Source organism: Ziziphus jujuba, chromosome 1, assembly GCF_031755915.1.
Source record: "Ziziphus jujuba cultivar Dongzao chromosome 1, ASM3175591v1".
Taxonomy (NCBI): domain Eukaryota; kingdom Viridiplantae; phylum Streptophyta; class Magnoliopsida; order Rosales; family Rhamnaceae; genus Ziziphus; species Ziziphus jujuba.
Genome location: NC_083379.1, coordinates 47,508,925 through 47,526,732, shown reverse-complemented (window position 1 = coordinate 47,526,732; position 17,808 = coordinate 47,508,925). Strand labels below are relative to the sequence as shown.

The 17,808-nt window shown below is 34.3% G+C and overlaps 3 protein-coding genes across 4 annotated transcripts; all 3 read left to right on the top strand.

Moving 5' to 3' along the window:
• Positions 1 to 751: 751 nt before the first annotated feature.
• LOC107407354 (uncharacterized) lies at positions 752 to 3,669 on the top strand. The gene is made up of 2 exons (XM_016014628.4): positions 752 to 907; positions 2,401 to 3,669. The coding sequence occupies exon 2, from the start codon at positions 2,459 to 2,461 to the stop codon at positions 3,494 to 3,496; it is 1,038 nt and encodes a 345-aa protein (XP_015870114.2). The 5' UTR covers positions 752 to 907; positions 2,401 to 2,458; the 3' UTR covers positions 3,497 to 3,669.
• A 2,040-nt stretch (positions 3,670 to 5,709) lies between these two features.
• On the top strand, positions 5,710 to 9,194 carry LOC107407249 (cysteine synthase). 2 transcript variants are annotated; one of them, XM_016014512.4, is made up of 11 exons: positions 5,710 to 6,013; positions 6,118 to 6,227; positions 6,323 to 6,380; positions 6,574 to 6,837; positions 7,108 to 7,245; positions 7,462 to 7,513; positions 7,595 to 7,695; positions 7,806 to 7,865; positions 8,276 to 8,356; positions 8,480 to 8,612; positions 8,790 to 9,194. In XM_016014512.4, the coding sequence occupies exons 1-10, from the start codon at positions 5,795 to 5,797 to the stop codon at positions 8,570 to 8,572; spliced, it is 1,176 nt and encodes a 391-aa protein (XP_015869998.2). In that variant the 5' UTR covers positions 5,710 to 5,794; the 3' UTR covers positions 8,573 to 8,612; positions 8,790 to 9,194. The 2 variants fall into 2 exon arrangements, with proteins under 2 accessions (XP_015869998.2, XP_015870004.2); XM_016014518.4 differs by having other exon boundaries at positions 5,713 to 6,013; positions 7,616 to 7,695.
• A 945-nt stretch (positions 9,195 to 10,139) lies between these two features.
• LOC107407262 (cysteine synthase) lies at positions 10,140 to 15,914 on the top strand. Its single transcript, XM_016014526.4, has 10 exons — positions 10,140 to 10,540; positions 11,912 to 12,021; positions 12,136 to 12,193; positions 12,860 to 13,123; positions 13,504 to 13,641; positions 13,884 to 13,935; positions 14,044 to 14,123; positions 14,336 to 14,395; positions 14,733 to 14,813; positions 15,525 to 15,914. The coding sequence occupies exons 1-10, from the start codon at positions 10,304 to 10,306 to the stop codon at positions 15,615 to 15,617; spliced, it is 1,173 nt and encodes a 390-aa protein (XP_015870012.2). The 5' UTR covers positions 10,140 to 10,303; the 3' UTR covers positions 15,618 to 15,914.
• The last annotated feature ends 1,894 nt before the right edge of the window (positions 15,915 to 17,808 follow it).

Sequence of the window (17,808 nt, the reverse complement as noted above, 5' to 3'; positions counted from 1 at the left end):
GTATATTTATAGCATTTTATATTTATATTCACAACATTTTTCAATTTATGTAAAACACTTTTGTGACATTTTTTTTTTTATTTGTCTATATTTTAGATAATGCTTCAACTTTTTTAAAATCTTGAATTTTAAATAAAAGCTATCCAACAGGTTTTTAATCATTTTTCAATTTACAAAATAAAAAGTTATTTTGCACGAGGATATATGGCAAATTTTAATTAACATCAATATATTTGAAATAAACAAATTATACATGATCATGTATAAAAAAAAAAAAGCTAAAAATTAATCACATTAGCAAACAACATCTAAAATAATAATTTTCCTTTATTAAAAAATAAAAATTTTGCTTTATTACTTATTTAAATAAAATTTAAATATTAAATAATTAATTAAGATGACATATTCGGTATTTAACATATTATTATATTTCTGGATTATTTCTTAATACTGGTTTACTTGTTCACAGTGTTTGATGAAACTTGTTCTTAGTGGTCGATCAATTCAAAATTTTTTTTGGCTGTAAAAATCAAATCAATTCAGATTAGTCGCCAAAATAAATCAAATTAGTCACCATTAATTATTTGAAATCTTTTAATCAAATTTGACATCAATTTTTATGTTAAAAATATATATATATATATATATCACCAATCAGAAAAAAAGAAGAAGCTATTTTGAAACAATTTTTTATTATTTAATTGCTGATTTTTTTTATTTTTTATTTTTAATAATAGTTTTGAGTTCACAACGACGCCGTCTGTTTGTATCCCTGTTTTAATGTTTTCAGTCCTTATTCTAATCCGAAGCAGATCCATCGGGCAGATTAATTGGCCCGGTGAAAGCAGGTCAGGAGAAGAAGAAGAACCCTCAATCCTCTAGGGTTTAGCAGGCAAAGTCTTTCCAGGTACTCTCTCTCTCTCTCTCTCTTCGACACGCTTCTTCAATAATGCTAACTGGCTGGTTTAGCAACTTGATGGAGCACCCGCCGAGATTTCTTATCGTTCGTAATTTTGGCTTATAAATATTTGAAAATTATACTAGGCTTGCAATAAGCTAGGAGGAACAGAAAATAAACAGACCAAAACCCAGTTTTGTGCATTGGGTTTCATTTGGTTGTAGGTTTCATGAAAATATATATTACAATGAATGGGTTTTTCAAAGTGTGCTTGGTGTTAATCAAATGGGCTAACGCTAGATTCGCATTTTTATTTATTATGTTCGGGGTTTCGTTAATTATTTGTTTCTCTTTTTCCTTGCATATTGTTTCAAAGTTTTGGATTAGTTTATGGTTTCTTCCAAAATGTTAATTGTTCATTTGGTTTACGAGATAATGTCAAAAAGAAGATAATAGTACGAACTTAACGTTGAATGCGAGACTTTTGTAACCCTGTTCTGTTATATTAGAACGCCTTCGTATATGCTAATGAGTATTGATGATGCTGGAGGTTTTTTTTATTCATTAAAAAAAAAAAAAAAAAAGAAAAAGAAAAACTTAAAAGTGCTTTGTTGGAAATTGTTTATACGCTTCAATTATTTTGTAATTTTCTCTGGAGCTACATTGTGGCATTGTATATTTCCATGCCTTCCTGTATGGGTTCTCAATTGATCTTCCAGATTAGTTGAATTTTGTTTGCCATGAATATTCTATAATAGACCATCACTGTTCAATAAAATGTGATGTTCATTTTAATTCGGAAGTAAAAAGTCTACTAGGTTACCATGCCTATATATTGCACATGCCCATTTGAATCTGCTCCTCCACGAATGTATTATTTAGTTTAAGTCTCCATGTTTTCTGATATTGAAATTTCACAAAGTAGATAGGTGTCCTTTATTTTTATTTTTATTATTATTTTAATCTCTGGGATGAATCAATATTGTTTTCTGCGCTTTTTTAATTTTATGTTTAAAGTGTTACACATATCTCTTCCAACTTTCTTGAGATCAAGTTGAAGTTTTATAACAGTGCACTATTGCTTTGTTTAAGTCTTGCCTATATGCATTTTGTTCTAAATTGATTGATGTATCATGACATCATGTAAGTGGAGCTTAACAGTTTCAGCAGATGGCTGTAAGTATTGGTGCTTGGTGTTTCAGAGCCTTAGGTGCCCCTTATTGTTTCCTGTCAACTTGGCATATTATGGCATTTTAGATTTTCTATTGTGGGTTACTAGGAAAAATATAAAGCTATCTTATTCGAGGAATTGCTAGATTGTGGAATCATGTTGGAGTTTTTGAACATCACGTAGTTCTGAGTAAGCTGTGAATGTCTGCTCTAGACCAGCTGTGGAGACCATTTAAGCTATGAGTTTGATTTTGTCAATTAAGAGTAGTTTAAACTATGAGATTTCTCTCTCTTCTTAGGAGACTGGCTAACTTACTTCATTTACATGGCAGGATTGAAACTCATAGAAAGTAGATAATTTACTCTTCAAATACCCAGTAGAATAGAAAGATGCAAGTTGCTCCTACTGAGAGTGAAAATGCTTTGTCCATAGTTGGTCCAAGGCCAATGGAGTGGTCAACTGTGCCATACAGTGCTCCCCAAGCACCAGGGCAAAGTGGAAAACAAAGGACTTCAAGTTTGGAATCACCAATAATGTTGCTGGTGGGTCACCAGAGTGCTGTATACACAATGAAGTTTAATCCGGCTGGAACAGTCATTGCATCTGGGTCTCATGACAAGGAAATTTTCTTATGGAATGTGCACGGTGATTGCAAGAACTTTATGGTTTTAAAGGGGCACAAAAATGCAATTCTTGATCTTCACTGGACTACTGATGGATCCCAGATAATATCGGCCAGTCCAGACAAAACTCTGAGGGCATGGGATGTTGAAACAGGGAAACAGATAAAAAAGATGGCAGAACACTCCTCCTTTGTGAATTCATGCTGCCCATCACGGAGAGGACCGCCTCTTATAGTCAGTGGTTCTGATGATGGAACTGCCAAATTATGGGATATGCGTCAAAGAGGTGCAATACAAACATTTCCAGATAAATACCAAATTACAGCTGTGAGCTTCTCCGATGCATCAGATAAGATCTTCACTGGTGGTATTGACAATGATGTCAAGGTTTGGGACTTGCGCAAGGGTGAAGTAACGATGACTCTTCAAGGTCATCAAGATATGATAACGGGTATGTCATTGAGTCCTGATGGTTCTTATCTTCTGACTAATGGAATGGACTGCAAGCTGTGCATTTGGGATATGCGCCCGTATGCACCTCAAAATCGGTGTGTGAAGATATTTGAAGGGCATCAACACAACTTTGAAAAGAACTTGTTGAAATGTAGCTGGTCATCTGATGGAAGCAAGGTTACAGCTGGTAGTTCTGACCGGATGGTTTATATATGGGATACTACTACTCGACGTATATTGTATAAGCTCCCTGGACACACTGGGTCTGTTAATGAGTGTGTCTTCCATCCCAGCGAGCCAATTATCGGATCTTGCAGCAGTGATAAACAGATTTATCTGGGGGAGATCTGAACTGTTCTAAACTAGAAGTGAAGCTGCCTCTATTATGTTAGCTACCTTAACAATAGCTGAGTTTTGAAAGCCTTGTATCACAATTGTAGTTTCAGAATTCAAATTGTGACATATCTCGTGAGTGTACAAACATTTTCATTACTTGTTCTACCATTTTGGAGTATGTTGCTATATATGCCTTGTTTGTTGAAAATTGAACAGTTTAGCTGATTATTTATTTTATGGAAATTCATTGAGTATTTTCACATGTGAAGAACATGTTCAGTTAGTTACTCAGCTACCGGCTCGCTAATTCAAAAGCTTGCCGTTGTAAATCTCCTTCAGATGATGGGACAGCTAGTCGTTGGCCTCTTTTTGGAGGTCCACTGGTTCTAGTACAGCGACTATATTTCTCACCCACCGACTTTTAACATTCGTGCATTGTGCCGCTGTCCATATATTATGTATACTTCCACAAATGGAAGGATCTCAAACTCCCAAGTCGCCCGTGTGCAGAGTTGGAGTTACCCTTCTTGTCCCTATTCTTAATTGGAAATCTCAAAAATCCTAGTTCCGTTGGTGATGAGCGATGAGCTAAAGCTCTCGTCTTTCTTTTGCCTCCACGCTTATAAAACCCCCCTCCCATCACAGTGACAGGTATGCTACAAACTTAAGGTGCATTTGGTGATTTTCTTACCTTTTTTTGTTATTATTATTATTATTTTATAAGCAATCATGTTAACGTGTTATCCCTTTTTCGAAAACAGAGCATCATGAGGGGGGTAATATAGATTGCCACCATCTATGTGACTATGTCTTCCATTTCCTTCTTGAGATGTTTCTTCATTTTTAAGACCTTACACTACACATGGTAATCTTATTTGCACAATTTCTTGTGCATAATAACTGTCTCATAACGTGTGGGAGGATTCTGCACAAGAGTTGTACAAGTAGGACAAATACGTAACGTCACACCATTATTGGGAAATGCTTCTCTCTTAATGATTACAGTAATAATCCCTACATTTGAATTGATTCCACTAATGATGCAAGCTGGTTGACCTGTTTCTTCCTCCGAATGAAAATGATGGGATATACTGGTTTGATAGGGATGATGATGAATATATAAAGGGAGTTATAAAAAGTTTTTATAGATTCATCTTTTTCACATTGTTATTCACTGCTTCTTTATCATTTCTATCTCAGCTCTTGTACAAGAGGTTGGATATTTGCATTACTTTTGATGAATGAACATCAAGTAGTTGTGCAGTAGCTGAAATTGAAGAATATTTGTTTGTATGATGAATAATTGTCATTTTGTCAATATAAAGATTGTATCTAATCCATACAAACACAAACACACAAAAAAAAAAAAAAAAAAAATTCTTTTTTATTTTTTAAATATCACTATATCTATTTTATCCATGTTATCTAGATATAGAAGGTCCACTCATAAATGGGACAAATCAAATAGGTCGGTGGCCACTTGTTTTTTTTGGAGGTCCATACTGGTTCTGGCATAAGGACTTATATTTCACACTCACCGGCCTTGTAAAAATGGAGGTCCATACCTCTCTCTCTTCCACAAATGCAAGAATCGGATCTCCAACTCCGCACCATGCACGGAATCGATCTTGTCCATGTTTTTCAGAGAAATCTCGAAAGCAGCTGAGTTCCATTTCATGATAGCTAAAGCTCTCGTCATCCTGATCTTAATCTTAAAAAAAGAAGGAAAATAAAATAATATAATTATTCATGTAGGTATCAATCTTTCTTACTAAACAAATTAATAATTATAAAGTGTATATTAATTCAATCGATGAAACAGTAGTAGGAATTTTTATTTTTATTTTTTATCAACTGTGCGTATTATTATTTAAACTTTTTTGAGAGCAGAGTTTCTATTTCCTTAGTTAGAATTAAATGAGCTTGTTACAAAATATATATGGTATGACATGACATGTAAGAATATTAATGTGCACAAAAGGGTGCTACAAGTAGGACAAATATGATAAATGTGAGGTTGCAAGGCATGATTGGAAATATCATGTTGATTGATTCTACCAGTGAATGCAAGTTGGTCTGTCCATTTTCATCCTTGTTCAATGAAAAAGAAGGGTCAAGCAGATTAACAACAAAACCTATTTCGATCCCAAGTCCCATCCCAACCTTGATGTGAAGCATGCGTTTTGTCTCATCTCATCCTATCTTCCTCGCCTTTTATATGAGTGAATGCAGTTTTCCTGGTGAAGCAAATTTATTTACTTTATTTTTCTCTGCATCCACAAAACAAAATAAAAAACAAAACAAAGCAGAAATATGGCTACTGTTTCTCTTATCAATTCCTTAACATTATTGTCCCTTCGCCGCGGCCGATCACGCCTCACTCCCAACTATTACTGCAGGAGGAAGCCTACGACCAAAACTTGGAAACTTTTTTGTACTTGCTCTGTCTCTGCTGTGGTCTGCAAATCAGTTTCTGTGAAGCCACAGAGAGAAGATGATGAGGGTCTTAACATTGCTGAAGATGTTACTGAGGTTATAACATCACTTTCTGGTTGTTTCATGGGGTCTTGTTGTTGGTGCACTTTGTTTTCTTTCTTAGAATTAAGACAAATTTATTGGTTACTTCTGTGATGCAGCTAATTGGGAAAACTCCAATGGTGTACCTTAATAATATTGTAACGGGTTGTGTTGCAAACATCGCTGCCAAGCTTGAGATTATGGAGCCATGTCACAGTGTCAAGGACAGGTGAGGAGCTTTGTATACACAAGCCTAACAAAATTTATGAATATAAACCCTCATAACTCAAAGGATATAGCATCAGAAATGGTTTTTATTTGCAGGATAGCTTATAGTATGATAACTGATGCGGAAGAAAGGGGACTTATCAAGCCTGGAAAGGTAACAAATCCTATATAAATATATATATATATATACATATATTTACAGATATGTAACTCTCTTATATGGAAACTGGGATATGTTTAACAGCTCTCTTGCATTTAGCAGAACACAAAAATGTAGTTTTATTTTGTGGCTTCCAGAAGCTTTCCACAATTATGACATGTTTTCCTCCAATCTCATGCAATTTTAGACTACTCTGGTGGAATCTACCAGCGGAAACACGGGGATTGCTCTTGCACTTATAGCTGCATTAAAAGGATACAAACTCATATTGACAATGCCAGCTTCAATGAGTTTCGAAAGAAGAGTTATAATGAAAGCATTTGGGGCTGAGCTTGTTTTAACTGATTCATCAAAGGATATTATAGGAGCCGTTGAGAAAGCTGAAGAAATATTTAAGGCCACACCCAACGCACATATTCTTCATCAAGCTGACAACCCTGCCAACCCTAAGGTTTGGTGCCTTCGCTTACTAGTCAAGATTTGTTGAACATTTGATTTGCTAATCATCATCTTAGTCTATTTGGTTACATTTGATTTGCCATCCTTTCCCATTTTAAAGACAGAACTATAATGTTAAGGTGAAGATCAACTACTTGGTGATCATTTGCAGCTTTCTATCCATGATTATGTAAACAATTAGAGTGTTTTTACAGCATGTACTTCATGTGAGATTACAGAACGGTTATACTCTTGTGTTTCTTGCATATTTGTTTATATGCAGATACACTACGAGACAACTGGTCCGGAGATATGGAAAGATACAAGAGGCAAGGTGGATATATTTGTTGCAGGAGTTGGTACTGGAGGAACCATTTCTGGGGTTGGCAAATTTCTTAAACAGCAGAGTCCTAAAATAAAGGTAATTTATCAATTTTGCAATTGCCAAATTATGTTTCAATTGTTTCTAATTATTCATGGCATGCCAATACCATTGAATCTACCATGTGGGAGATGAAAGTAAATTTTAAAATTTAAAACCTATCCTGGTAGGCAAAAAGTGTTGGCAAGTTGAGAATTCATCGCCTTCGATGCTTTTTCAGTGCCATCATTTGAATTTTGACTTATCATGCATCAGGTTATTGGTGTAGAACCCGCAGAAAGCAACTTGATATCTGGTGGAAAACATGGTAAGACATCACATTAGCCTTTTATCCATTTCTGTTTTACTATAATGGTTTTGTTAAGTATCTTCGACTTTAATATGTTAGTTATTTTTATTGTTGAAACAGGTCCTCACAAGATTCAAGGGATTGGACCTGGATTTATACCCAGGACTTTGAACCGAGATGTAGTTGATGAAATCATAGAGGTCAAAACCTCATTTTTTTGTTGTATTTGTTATAAGCATTCATAGCTTTTCGTGTGAGTTTATCTATCAAATCTCAGTTTTTCACAGTTTGTCAATTTGGCAATTGGCAGATGCCCAGTGATGAAGCTATTGAAACTGCAAAGCAATTAGCACTTCAGGAAGGCTTGTTGGTTTGTACCTTCGCTTTTCTTTTTAACCATTTATAGATTGAGATTAAAGCGAGATGAAACTTCCTTCACATTCTCTAGTCTAGTGTTTATGCATATGCTCAAGATTTCTCCATAAAATTCCTTGTGATAAGTAACAAGTTCAAGGCACGATGACAACCGTTAATTGGGGTTGAAGTCTTTCATTTCAATTAGTAGACTGATGTATTAGATTATTTATAGATCAGGTAGCAATTTGAGGATTTTGGTAGAATAAGGGAAAAGTAGTTTTAGGTTTCCTGCTAGCTTTATGTTACATTTGCTGAGTTGTAAGCATATGTAGCTCCAAGATATAGCATGAGTATGACTATCTCTCTAATAACATTTTAATTCTTCTTGGATTAAATGATTAATGGTTCTTCATCCAATGTCAGGTTGGCATTTCTTCTGGAGCGGCAGCTGCTGCAGCGTTAAGGGTAGGAAAGAGGCCTGAAAATGCAGGAAAGCTAATTGTAGTATGTCATTTCTCTTTCCCTTGATCTATGTGGATGCATGGCTTTGAATAATTTTGTAATACATACTTCCAACTCTATATATCCTTCCACATTAATTAATCCAAGGATTTCAATGTTTTGAAGGTACTATTTCCAAGCTTTGGTGAAAGATACCTTTCCTCAGAACTTTTTCAGTCACTTCGAGAAGAATGCGAGAAGATGCAACCCGAGCCATGAAATTCTTTTTTCTCTGCGCCTAAAATAATTACAATAATGTGTTAGTACACATGTTTCTTAAATTTACGCTTATGTTGTTTTTGTTTTATCCCTTTTTTTGAATTTGTAGGCACACAGTAGAGAAGTGGAATGAGAATTATGAGATTAGATTAGAGAAGTTCAAATGTATATATATTCTAATCATGTCTCACCTCTTGAATGTTGATCACTCTTACAGAAACCATGGTTCAAGGTGTGCTACGGTGATGCTGATGATTCCTACAAAAAGAGAAAGGTCTAATTGCTTCCATGGTTCAAAAATTATAGTTTTTGAACATGGAAGCACCTATTTAAGCGAAGAGCCTCCATTTTGTTAGCTTTATTGACATGACATAACATAATCAATAAAGTTTGTTGTTAGTTTTGACTCTGAGACATAACATGTGTTGAAACAAAGCTTACTATATGGCCAACTCCTACTACAAGTTGGCCATTCATTTGGGCCAATTCAAAGTATGTACTATATATGAGAATAACATTACCTAGCATCGGCCATTTTGGATTTTTCTTTGCCAACAGGCCACTCTCCTCATGCCATTCAGTTTTGCTAATTCAGAATAGACTGAAAATGGTTGTGTAAAAATATTTATATGTGTGCATAAATCCGAGAAGAGAATTGTAAACTTTGATTTAGACTCACAGCAGCTTGATTAGTACATTTCAATCTCAACACCAGCGTCATTGTAATAAAGATGATTAGGATATTTGCACTGCTTTTTGATGAATGATCCAGTAATTTAAGATGAGGTTGAAAATTTGTTTGCATAATGAATGAGCTTAATTTGTATGTGATCAGAGTAAATATTATATACCTTAAAAGGAAAAAAGGACCTCACCACCACACCACATATTTAAATATATATCCTCTCTCTTTACCCACTTTCTGTCCTTTCAAATAAATGCAAGGTCAAAAATAGATTGTAATTTCCGGAATGGGAATTGGTTGGGGATTCAATTTATAGTGGAAGTAAGCGATTATATAAGGCCAAAAGACCCTTGTCGTGTTGCAAAAGCTCTAAAAGTTCATTTTTAAAGAAATTATTATCTTCAAAAAGTAGGAAGAGTTATGTAGATTTAGAACTAGTGAATTCAGTGAATGCAGATTGGATGATACATCCCATTTATTTGGAGGTAACATCATTTTGTTCATTGAATTCGCTAATTTGTCTTCAAAAAAAGTAGCAGTGCCACCCTTTTTCTTAAACAAAAAAATTATTATATATTATATTTATCATTTGGATTTGGTAAATTTTTATTTTTTTCTTATTTCCACAGAACTTTTCGTTTCCATATGAATTATTAATATTTTTTTGGGAAATATATAATTCTTTTAAGAAAAAACATTCCATAATTCTATGGGCACCAAAAATTTTGTTTTTAAATTGAAAAAAATGGAACAAAATAATAAATTAAAAGGTGATTGGTGAATATTATGGTGGGTCAAATTTTCGTTAGGCATGGAAATTAAGGGGTGATAGGGACTCGTCAAACATGAAAAAAAAACCAAAAAACCGAAACTTTTAACTAAAAAAATCTACAATTGCAAACAACCCCATCCTTGGAACGCATAAATTTGTGGCAGCCAACCCATAAGAAATCCTACCGGTGAGTGGCCTCCTGCTTACTTTCTTTGGCAAAGAAACTCTGAGAGAGAAAGAGAGAGTTGACCAGAGCAACAAAAGCAAAGCAAAAATGGCTTGTGCTTCTGCTTCTCTGATCAATTCCTTAGCATCGTTCCTAGGCAGCACCCAATCAGACCTCACTCCGTCTTCTGTTACTCCCAACCACCGTTTTGTCTCCTCTCTCAGGAATAAACCCACCACCAAAAGTTCCAAACTTTTCTCGTCTGGCTCTGTGGTCTGCAAGGCAGTTTCCGTCAACCCACAGACACAGGTTGAGGGTCTTAACATTGCGGAAGATGTTACTCAGGTTTGTTTTATGCTTTTTGCTCTTCTTTTGCGATTGTTTTGTCACTTGTGGGGTCTTGATTATCAAATGGGTCCATCTTATTCTATTATAATTTTGTCTCTGAATTGGAGAATTCTGATTATTCTTGCTGCTTAATCAATGAGTTTTTTTAAAAAATAATAATAATTAATGAGTTTTGGCAATTTGGTGTTGCTTTACTTGCTTCTCAGATTATGCAATTTAGTGGTCAGTTGTTGTTATCAGTATTTCATGAAATCCATCATTGGTTGCTCTTCTAATTGTATATGGACGACTGTCATATTCATTGTTGCCTAATAAAAGTATGAGTGTAGAAGAAGTAACTTTATTCTGATATATTGTCTAAATTGCTCATATGAATTTTATAGGTGGAGACTGCAGGACTTTTAATATATTCAGCTTGAATAATAAGCAACTTAACCCCATACTTATTTTTTCTTTTATTTATTTTTTTAAATTTTTATTACTTTTGTTTGTCTTCTATGGCTGATGAGGTCAATGAGTACTGTGATTGCGTTTTGTGATTAGAGGGGTTGGAGGGGCATAAACCGTGACACGTTATATTAGTTCAATTTAATGTTTTGTTATATTGTTCATGATATTGATTGGGGATGTGAAATAACAATTTCTACCATTAATTCTTCAAAATCACTGGTAGCTTTATTTATTTTTTATTTTATATTTTTGAAACACGAATTAAAGTATCTTCATGTGAAATGACCGTCACTTTGATTGTAAGGAGTCAGATTCAGTAACAGATGAGTGAATATTATTTTCTATGCTATTTGATTATGGCTTTTCTTTTCTTTTTTTCTTTTTTTGGGTAATAGTTATATGTCATTTGAACGTTTCAAGTCAGCTCTCAGGGTTGTGGAATGAGTCAGCATAAATACAACTGAGTTTGAAAGTGAATTCAAGATCTTTATATTTGCCCTAGCTTATAAGAATATATTGGTCAAGTTATTTTGTTGGTTGACAAATCTCTTGTCATTCTGAATTAAACATGGTAATTACTAAGGCATTGTTTATTTCATACAGAAAAGGTTGGAATTTGAGGAAATTTTTAAAAAATTCTCATTAAAATAAATAGGAAAAAAAAGATTGTGCTTCATTGAGGATGCATACTCTAGATATTAGAGCTTGAAATGTAAAAGTTCTCATTACAATCTAAGGCACTTGTTGAAGTTTCAAAAGTTGAAGCTTATGCACATGACTTCACACACCACCCCCTCTCTCTCTCTTGGTGGGGGGGAGGCAGGGGTTATTAACCACGTTATATTTGTAGACGGAAGCGCTTAGGCTTCTTCTTATTCATTTGTTACATTTTTTTATTTTTTTTTTTGGGTGATGCAGCTGATTGGGAAAACTCCGATGGTTTACCTTAATGATATTGTAAAGGGATCTGTTGCAAACATTGCTGCCAAGCTTGAGATTATGGAGCCATGTTGCAGTGTCAAGGACAGGTAATGAGCTTTAGAAGCCAAATCTGGCTACTTAACTAGATGACAAAGCTAATATCTTAATTCCTATCCTTAAAAATCAAAGGATATAACATGGGCAGTGATGTTTGTTTGCAGAATAGGGTTCAGTATGATAGCTGATGCTGAGCAAAAAGGAGTTATCACACCTGGAAAGGTAACAAATCGCATATAAATCTCTTATATGGAAACTGGGAGCTACTGCATGTAGCAGAACAGCCTCAAATTTCCTGCCATTTGGATAATTTGGCTTAAAGCTTAGGGAAAACAATGTTGTTCTTACCATTGTTAATCACCTTCACAAATATTTGAAAGCAATTACACTAGGCATGGATACGTACAAATATGATGCTTTTTGAAGCAATATCTGGTCTACATGATGCCTAAAGCTGTGGCTATACCATCAAAGCTGAGAAGTGGCTTTAGTAGATGCTAATGTCTTAAAATTTCTTTGAGTATTTTTTATGTTTGCTACTGAACAGTTATAATAACAAATTCTGTGACATTTGCAGGCAATGGACATAATAACAGTTAGAATGGGATTAAATTGGAATCTTGACCAAGTTCTTAATATAGATTGACTATGCTATCGGTTATTTCTTTAAATATGGAGAGGAAGGATGGGAATGTTTTAGTTTTCCCCTCTATTAATGAATATGTGTGTTATTGACATTATGGAAACCATAAGATGACTTGTCTATCTTACTGCTACTTAGATTATTTTTTGACTTTGCTCCCAGTGGGCTGTACATGGTCATGTAGTTTTATGTTTTTGCTTATAAAAGCTTTCCATGATTATGACATTCATCTCATGTAATTTTAGAGTATTCTGGTGGAACCCACAAGTGGAAACACAGGCATTGGTCTGGCATTTATAGCTGCTTCAAAAGGATATAAACTCATATTGACAATGCCAGCTTCAATGAGTTTAGAAAGAAGAGTTCTTCTAAAAGCATTTGGGGCTGAGCTTGTTTTGACTGATGCAGCAAAGGGCATGAAAGGAGCAGTTCAGAAAGCTGAAGAAATATTGAAAAGCACACCTAATGCATATATGCTTCAACAATTTGACAACCCTGCTAATCCTAAGGTTTGTGGAATTGCTAACTGCTTAAGGTCACTAAGCTTGCTCTATGAAACGGATGCCATCCTTTGCTAAACTTAATTATTCATATATTATTGTTATTGTAATTTTCTTGGAAGTTTGCTTTTTTCAAGCACTGTTTTGAACATATGTTCTCATTTTAAAGATAAAACTATACTGTTAAGGTGAAAATGAACTATCGTGTATTGATTATTTGCAGCTATCCATCCACAATTAGGTAAGCAATTAGATTGTTTTGGATATGATCTATATATCATGTCACTACAACCTTACCATGTGGACTATAGGCTAGAGCACTTCCATGTGGTTGCAGTATGGTGCTATTATTGTTCTTAGTGAATCAGTTTTAATGTTTTTATATGCAGGTACACTATGAGACAACTGGTCCAGAGATATGGGAAGATACGAGAGGCAAGGTTGATATATTTATTGGAGGAATTGGAACTGGAGGAACCATTTCTGGGGTTGGTAGGTTTCTTAAACAGAAGAATCCTAAAATAAAGGTAATTTATCCTGTTTGAAATCCCCAAATTTCATTTATTTTTGAACATTTCAAGTGATTGACTGGATTTGATATGTGACCTTGAATCTGTCATGTTGAGGATGAAAGTATATTTTAAAGCCTATCCAGGTATATGAAAGTCCTGGCTGGTTGGCTAAAAGTATACACAAATAGAGGATTCATCTTCTTTGAATGATTTTTCCTTTCCTTAGGATTGCCTCCGTTTGACTTATCATGTATCAGGTTATAGGTATAGAACCCACAGAAAGCAACATTCTATCGGGTGGAAAGCCAGGTAAAGTATCAAATTACCTTCTAGCCATTTCAATTTAATATAATGGTTTTATTAAGTATTTTCAATCTAATAGTAATTTACTTGTTTGTCTATTTCCTATTGAGACAGGTCCTCACAAGATTCAAGGGATTGGAGCCGGTTTTATACCTAGGAATTTGGATCAAGAAGTTGTTGATGAAATCATAGAGGTTGAGCCCTTATTTCCACATATATGCGATAGTCTTTCATTTGATTATATTTGTTTCATTCTTTATTTGTTCATGAAATAAGGTTGTCTGCTCCTTATTTCAGGGTTAAGATGAAAGTAATTGGATTTTCTCGACTTCTATATTTGCTGTTCTCTTGTGACTCTATTTATCATATTTCTGTTCTCATAGTTACTGAATTTGGCAATTGGCAGATATCCAGTGATGAAGCTGTTGAAACTGCAAAGCAATTAGCACTTCAGGAAGGCTTGTTGGTTTGTGCCATTTCATATTTCTTAATAACCACTTTTAGACTGAGACTATGTAAATTTGAAACTTTCTTTATATTCTCTAGAGTTTATGCATGTTTCTGTCTAGACAAGCGTAGATAAACTTTCTCCTTTGGTGTGTATTGGGAAGCCATGAGTGAGCTAAAAAGCTATTTTTGAACAGGGGGAATTAAAAAAAAAAAAAAAGGTTTATTTTGGGGGATAGATGCACAGACAGTAAATTCTTTTCCTCTCCTTCCCTCATCGCCAATAAACAACATGAATTATTTCTCTAATTACAATTTTTGGTTTGTACTTGGAATGGTTCTTCATTCAATTTCAGGTTGGCATTTCTTCTGGAGCAGCAGCTGCTGCTGCACTTAAAGTTGGAAAGAGGCCTGAAAATGCAGGAAAGCTTATTGCGGTATGCCATTTCTCTTTTCCCTTATCTATGTAGCCGACTTGCCTGAATTCAACTTGCTTTTTTAATGTTATCGTGGGCTTTGTTCCCTCCTTCTTTGGGTGGTCTGGCACCATTTGGTGGCATGTTTTACAAACATAGGCTTGCGATTATTATGTTTCTTTTTGGTAAATCACCATTATTCACTGTCAAACACAGTTAATAGCGTCGTTTTCTTGTTTATAATAAAGGATACGTTGTTAATTCTCAAGTCAGATGTAGGGAATTCTCAAATAGAAAAAAAGAAAATCAATTCAGCTTGTTTCATCCCTTTTTTGCTTTTTAGAAAACTGGTAAAAGCAATAGAATATTATGCAGTTTTAGGCATGTGCTTTGATTGGTAGACTGATATTGAGCGGTCTAGGCATCAGCTTGTGGTGGTTTTCATATGAACTTTTTAGTTTATGTAAGAAGTAACATCATGGGCCACTTTTTTATCGAGCCCCATTATGGACCACACAAGCAAGCAAGCACCGCATTCCTGCATTAATAATTTTGCAGAAGAAACTTTTGCTTGTGGAATTTATGGTGTTTACGTCCACCTTTTTGGCTATTCAACTTATATGCACTTTGGAGCATGCTGCTTTAAGATAATTATCTAAAACATCCTTCATCTACATTTCCTTCCATTATCATATTAATTCATCCAAGGATTTTTTTTTCAATGCTTTGCAGGTAGTCTTTCCAAGCTTTGGTGAAAGATATCTCTCCTCTGTACTGTTTCAGTCAATTCGGGAAGAATGCGAGAAGATGCAACCCGAGCCATGAAATTCCTTTTCTTCTGCTATCATAACGAATGGCATTGTTCTTCTTTTGATTCTTCTCCATGTACATTTTCTCGCCGTTTGTTCCTTGCGTTTTCATGGAAAAGGGTCTTGGTCTATGATTATAACTTATGACTGGTTCTGGTTTGGGTTTTCCACATTAGCATTATATACAAGATCCTAAAAAACAAAACAAAAAAGAAAGACACGGAAAAAAGATGGTGTGGCCTGGAGGGTTGAATGTGCAAGCATTCTTATTTTCTTTATCCTTGAATAAGGAGCTGTCCAGAAATTAATTTTAGACATTGGCTTTCAATTCGTTTTTCTTTTGTGTTTTTTGTGTTTTTTTTTTTTTTTTTTTTTCTCGCCTTTTTCTTGAGATTTATTTCGATAAATAAAGCCAAAGTTTTATCACCTTTCTACATTCAAGAGCCTTGGATTCTTAGAAGTTGCTATATATTAGATTAGAGGTACTATAACGTGTGTAAATAACACATACTGTCGTTGGTCCCGTAAGTAGATACTCTGTGACTCAGATGTTGAAACATCCAAAATTCAAAGGCTGTTAAAAAAGGACAGGAGGCTTTCTTTTCTCTCTTATTTTATGCCGCCTGGCAGCTGAGAAATTAGGAAAAGGTGAAAAAAGAAAGGAAATTTTCTTTTCATGGAACATTTTTGCAGTCGGCGGGAGCCCAAGTTAAAAATAATAATGATAATAATAAATAAATAAATGCCAAATTTGACTCTCTGCTTTTCTCATTACTTATTTCCAATTGGGTTTTGTTTTAGTAGAAATAAGAAAGCATCTGACACTTGTTCTATTTTTTATTCATGGATGAGTAATAATTAAGTCATCTCTCCAAGACAAGACCTCTATGTGTAGGTGAGGGGTGTGCCAGTTAAGCCAGTCTACGGGAAGTTGTTTGAGCAACGTATAAATGAGAAATCTCTAGAATCCCCTGGTCAAATATCTTTGTTCAATAAAATGAACTGCAAATAAGAAAATTCAAGGAAAAGTTAGAAGAAGAAATTTGGACCGCCCTGCACATAGGATGCAAGCTGTTGTCCAATATCTTTGAGATAAATACTAATTATTATTATTATTACTTTTTTTAACACAGAGAGAGAGAGAGAGAGAGAGAGAGAGAGAGAGAGAGAGAGTGTATGGGGGGAAGTACTGCCCACTTCAAATTCTTTGGGAAAAAAAAGAAAGAAAAGTGAGAAAATTAGGGGCACAAAGCTTATATATGAACATGCCTTACTTTTCGGCTTTGCCATGAAATAAGATGGAGGTCCCCCCATCCTAAACTCGGTTAGGCACATAAACAACATTGAAGACCTAAAAAAGGGTTTAGTATGTTAATTTTAAAACGAGTTGTTCGCCAATTATATAGTTTTTAAGTAGTTTGTCAGTTTTTTGTCTATGGTAACAATCCAAGCTTTTTAAGCGTGGCAGAAAAAGAATCACTTTACTGTGGATTCCAAGCACGCAAAGCATTACCCACTACTTAATCTCCACAAGTAGCCCCCTTTGGATAATAAAAATATTACTCCATCTCTCTCTCTCTCTCTCTCTCTGTATATATATATATATATATACATACATATTTATATAATTAATACATATATTTTAGTGGAATTGCTTAGGGGTGAAATAATAACTATAGGTACCCATTCATGTACATACTCAGGGGGCGTTTGGTACGCAGGATAGGTCCGGATCGGACGGGATCGGACAGGATAGGTTCGGATCGGACAGGATCGGACAGGATCGAATAGTGCAGTACTGTGTTTGGTATAGTTCTGGACTGAATGTTGGATTAGTTGTCCCATGTTTGGTACAGGATCGGACTGGATTGGATTATTTTATAATTATAGTATTTATTTTGTTATATATGAAAAGATTTAAAATTATATTTATATTTACAAAAAAATTAAATATTATATTTAATTAAAGTTTTATTATTACTTATATTTAATATGTTTTGTATAGATATTTATATGTTCAATTAATTAATAATAAAAATAATTTAATGATATTTATAATACATCTGTAATTTTTTTTTTTAACACCCATAAACTACTTAAAATATTGTTTTCAAAACCAATTAAAATAAAATTACTAATCATGAATAACAATTAAATACAAATAAAAAAAATTGACATAATATTTAATTAAGAACTTGTTAATAGCA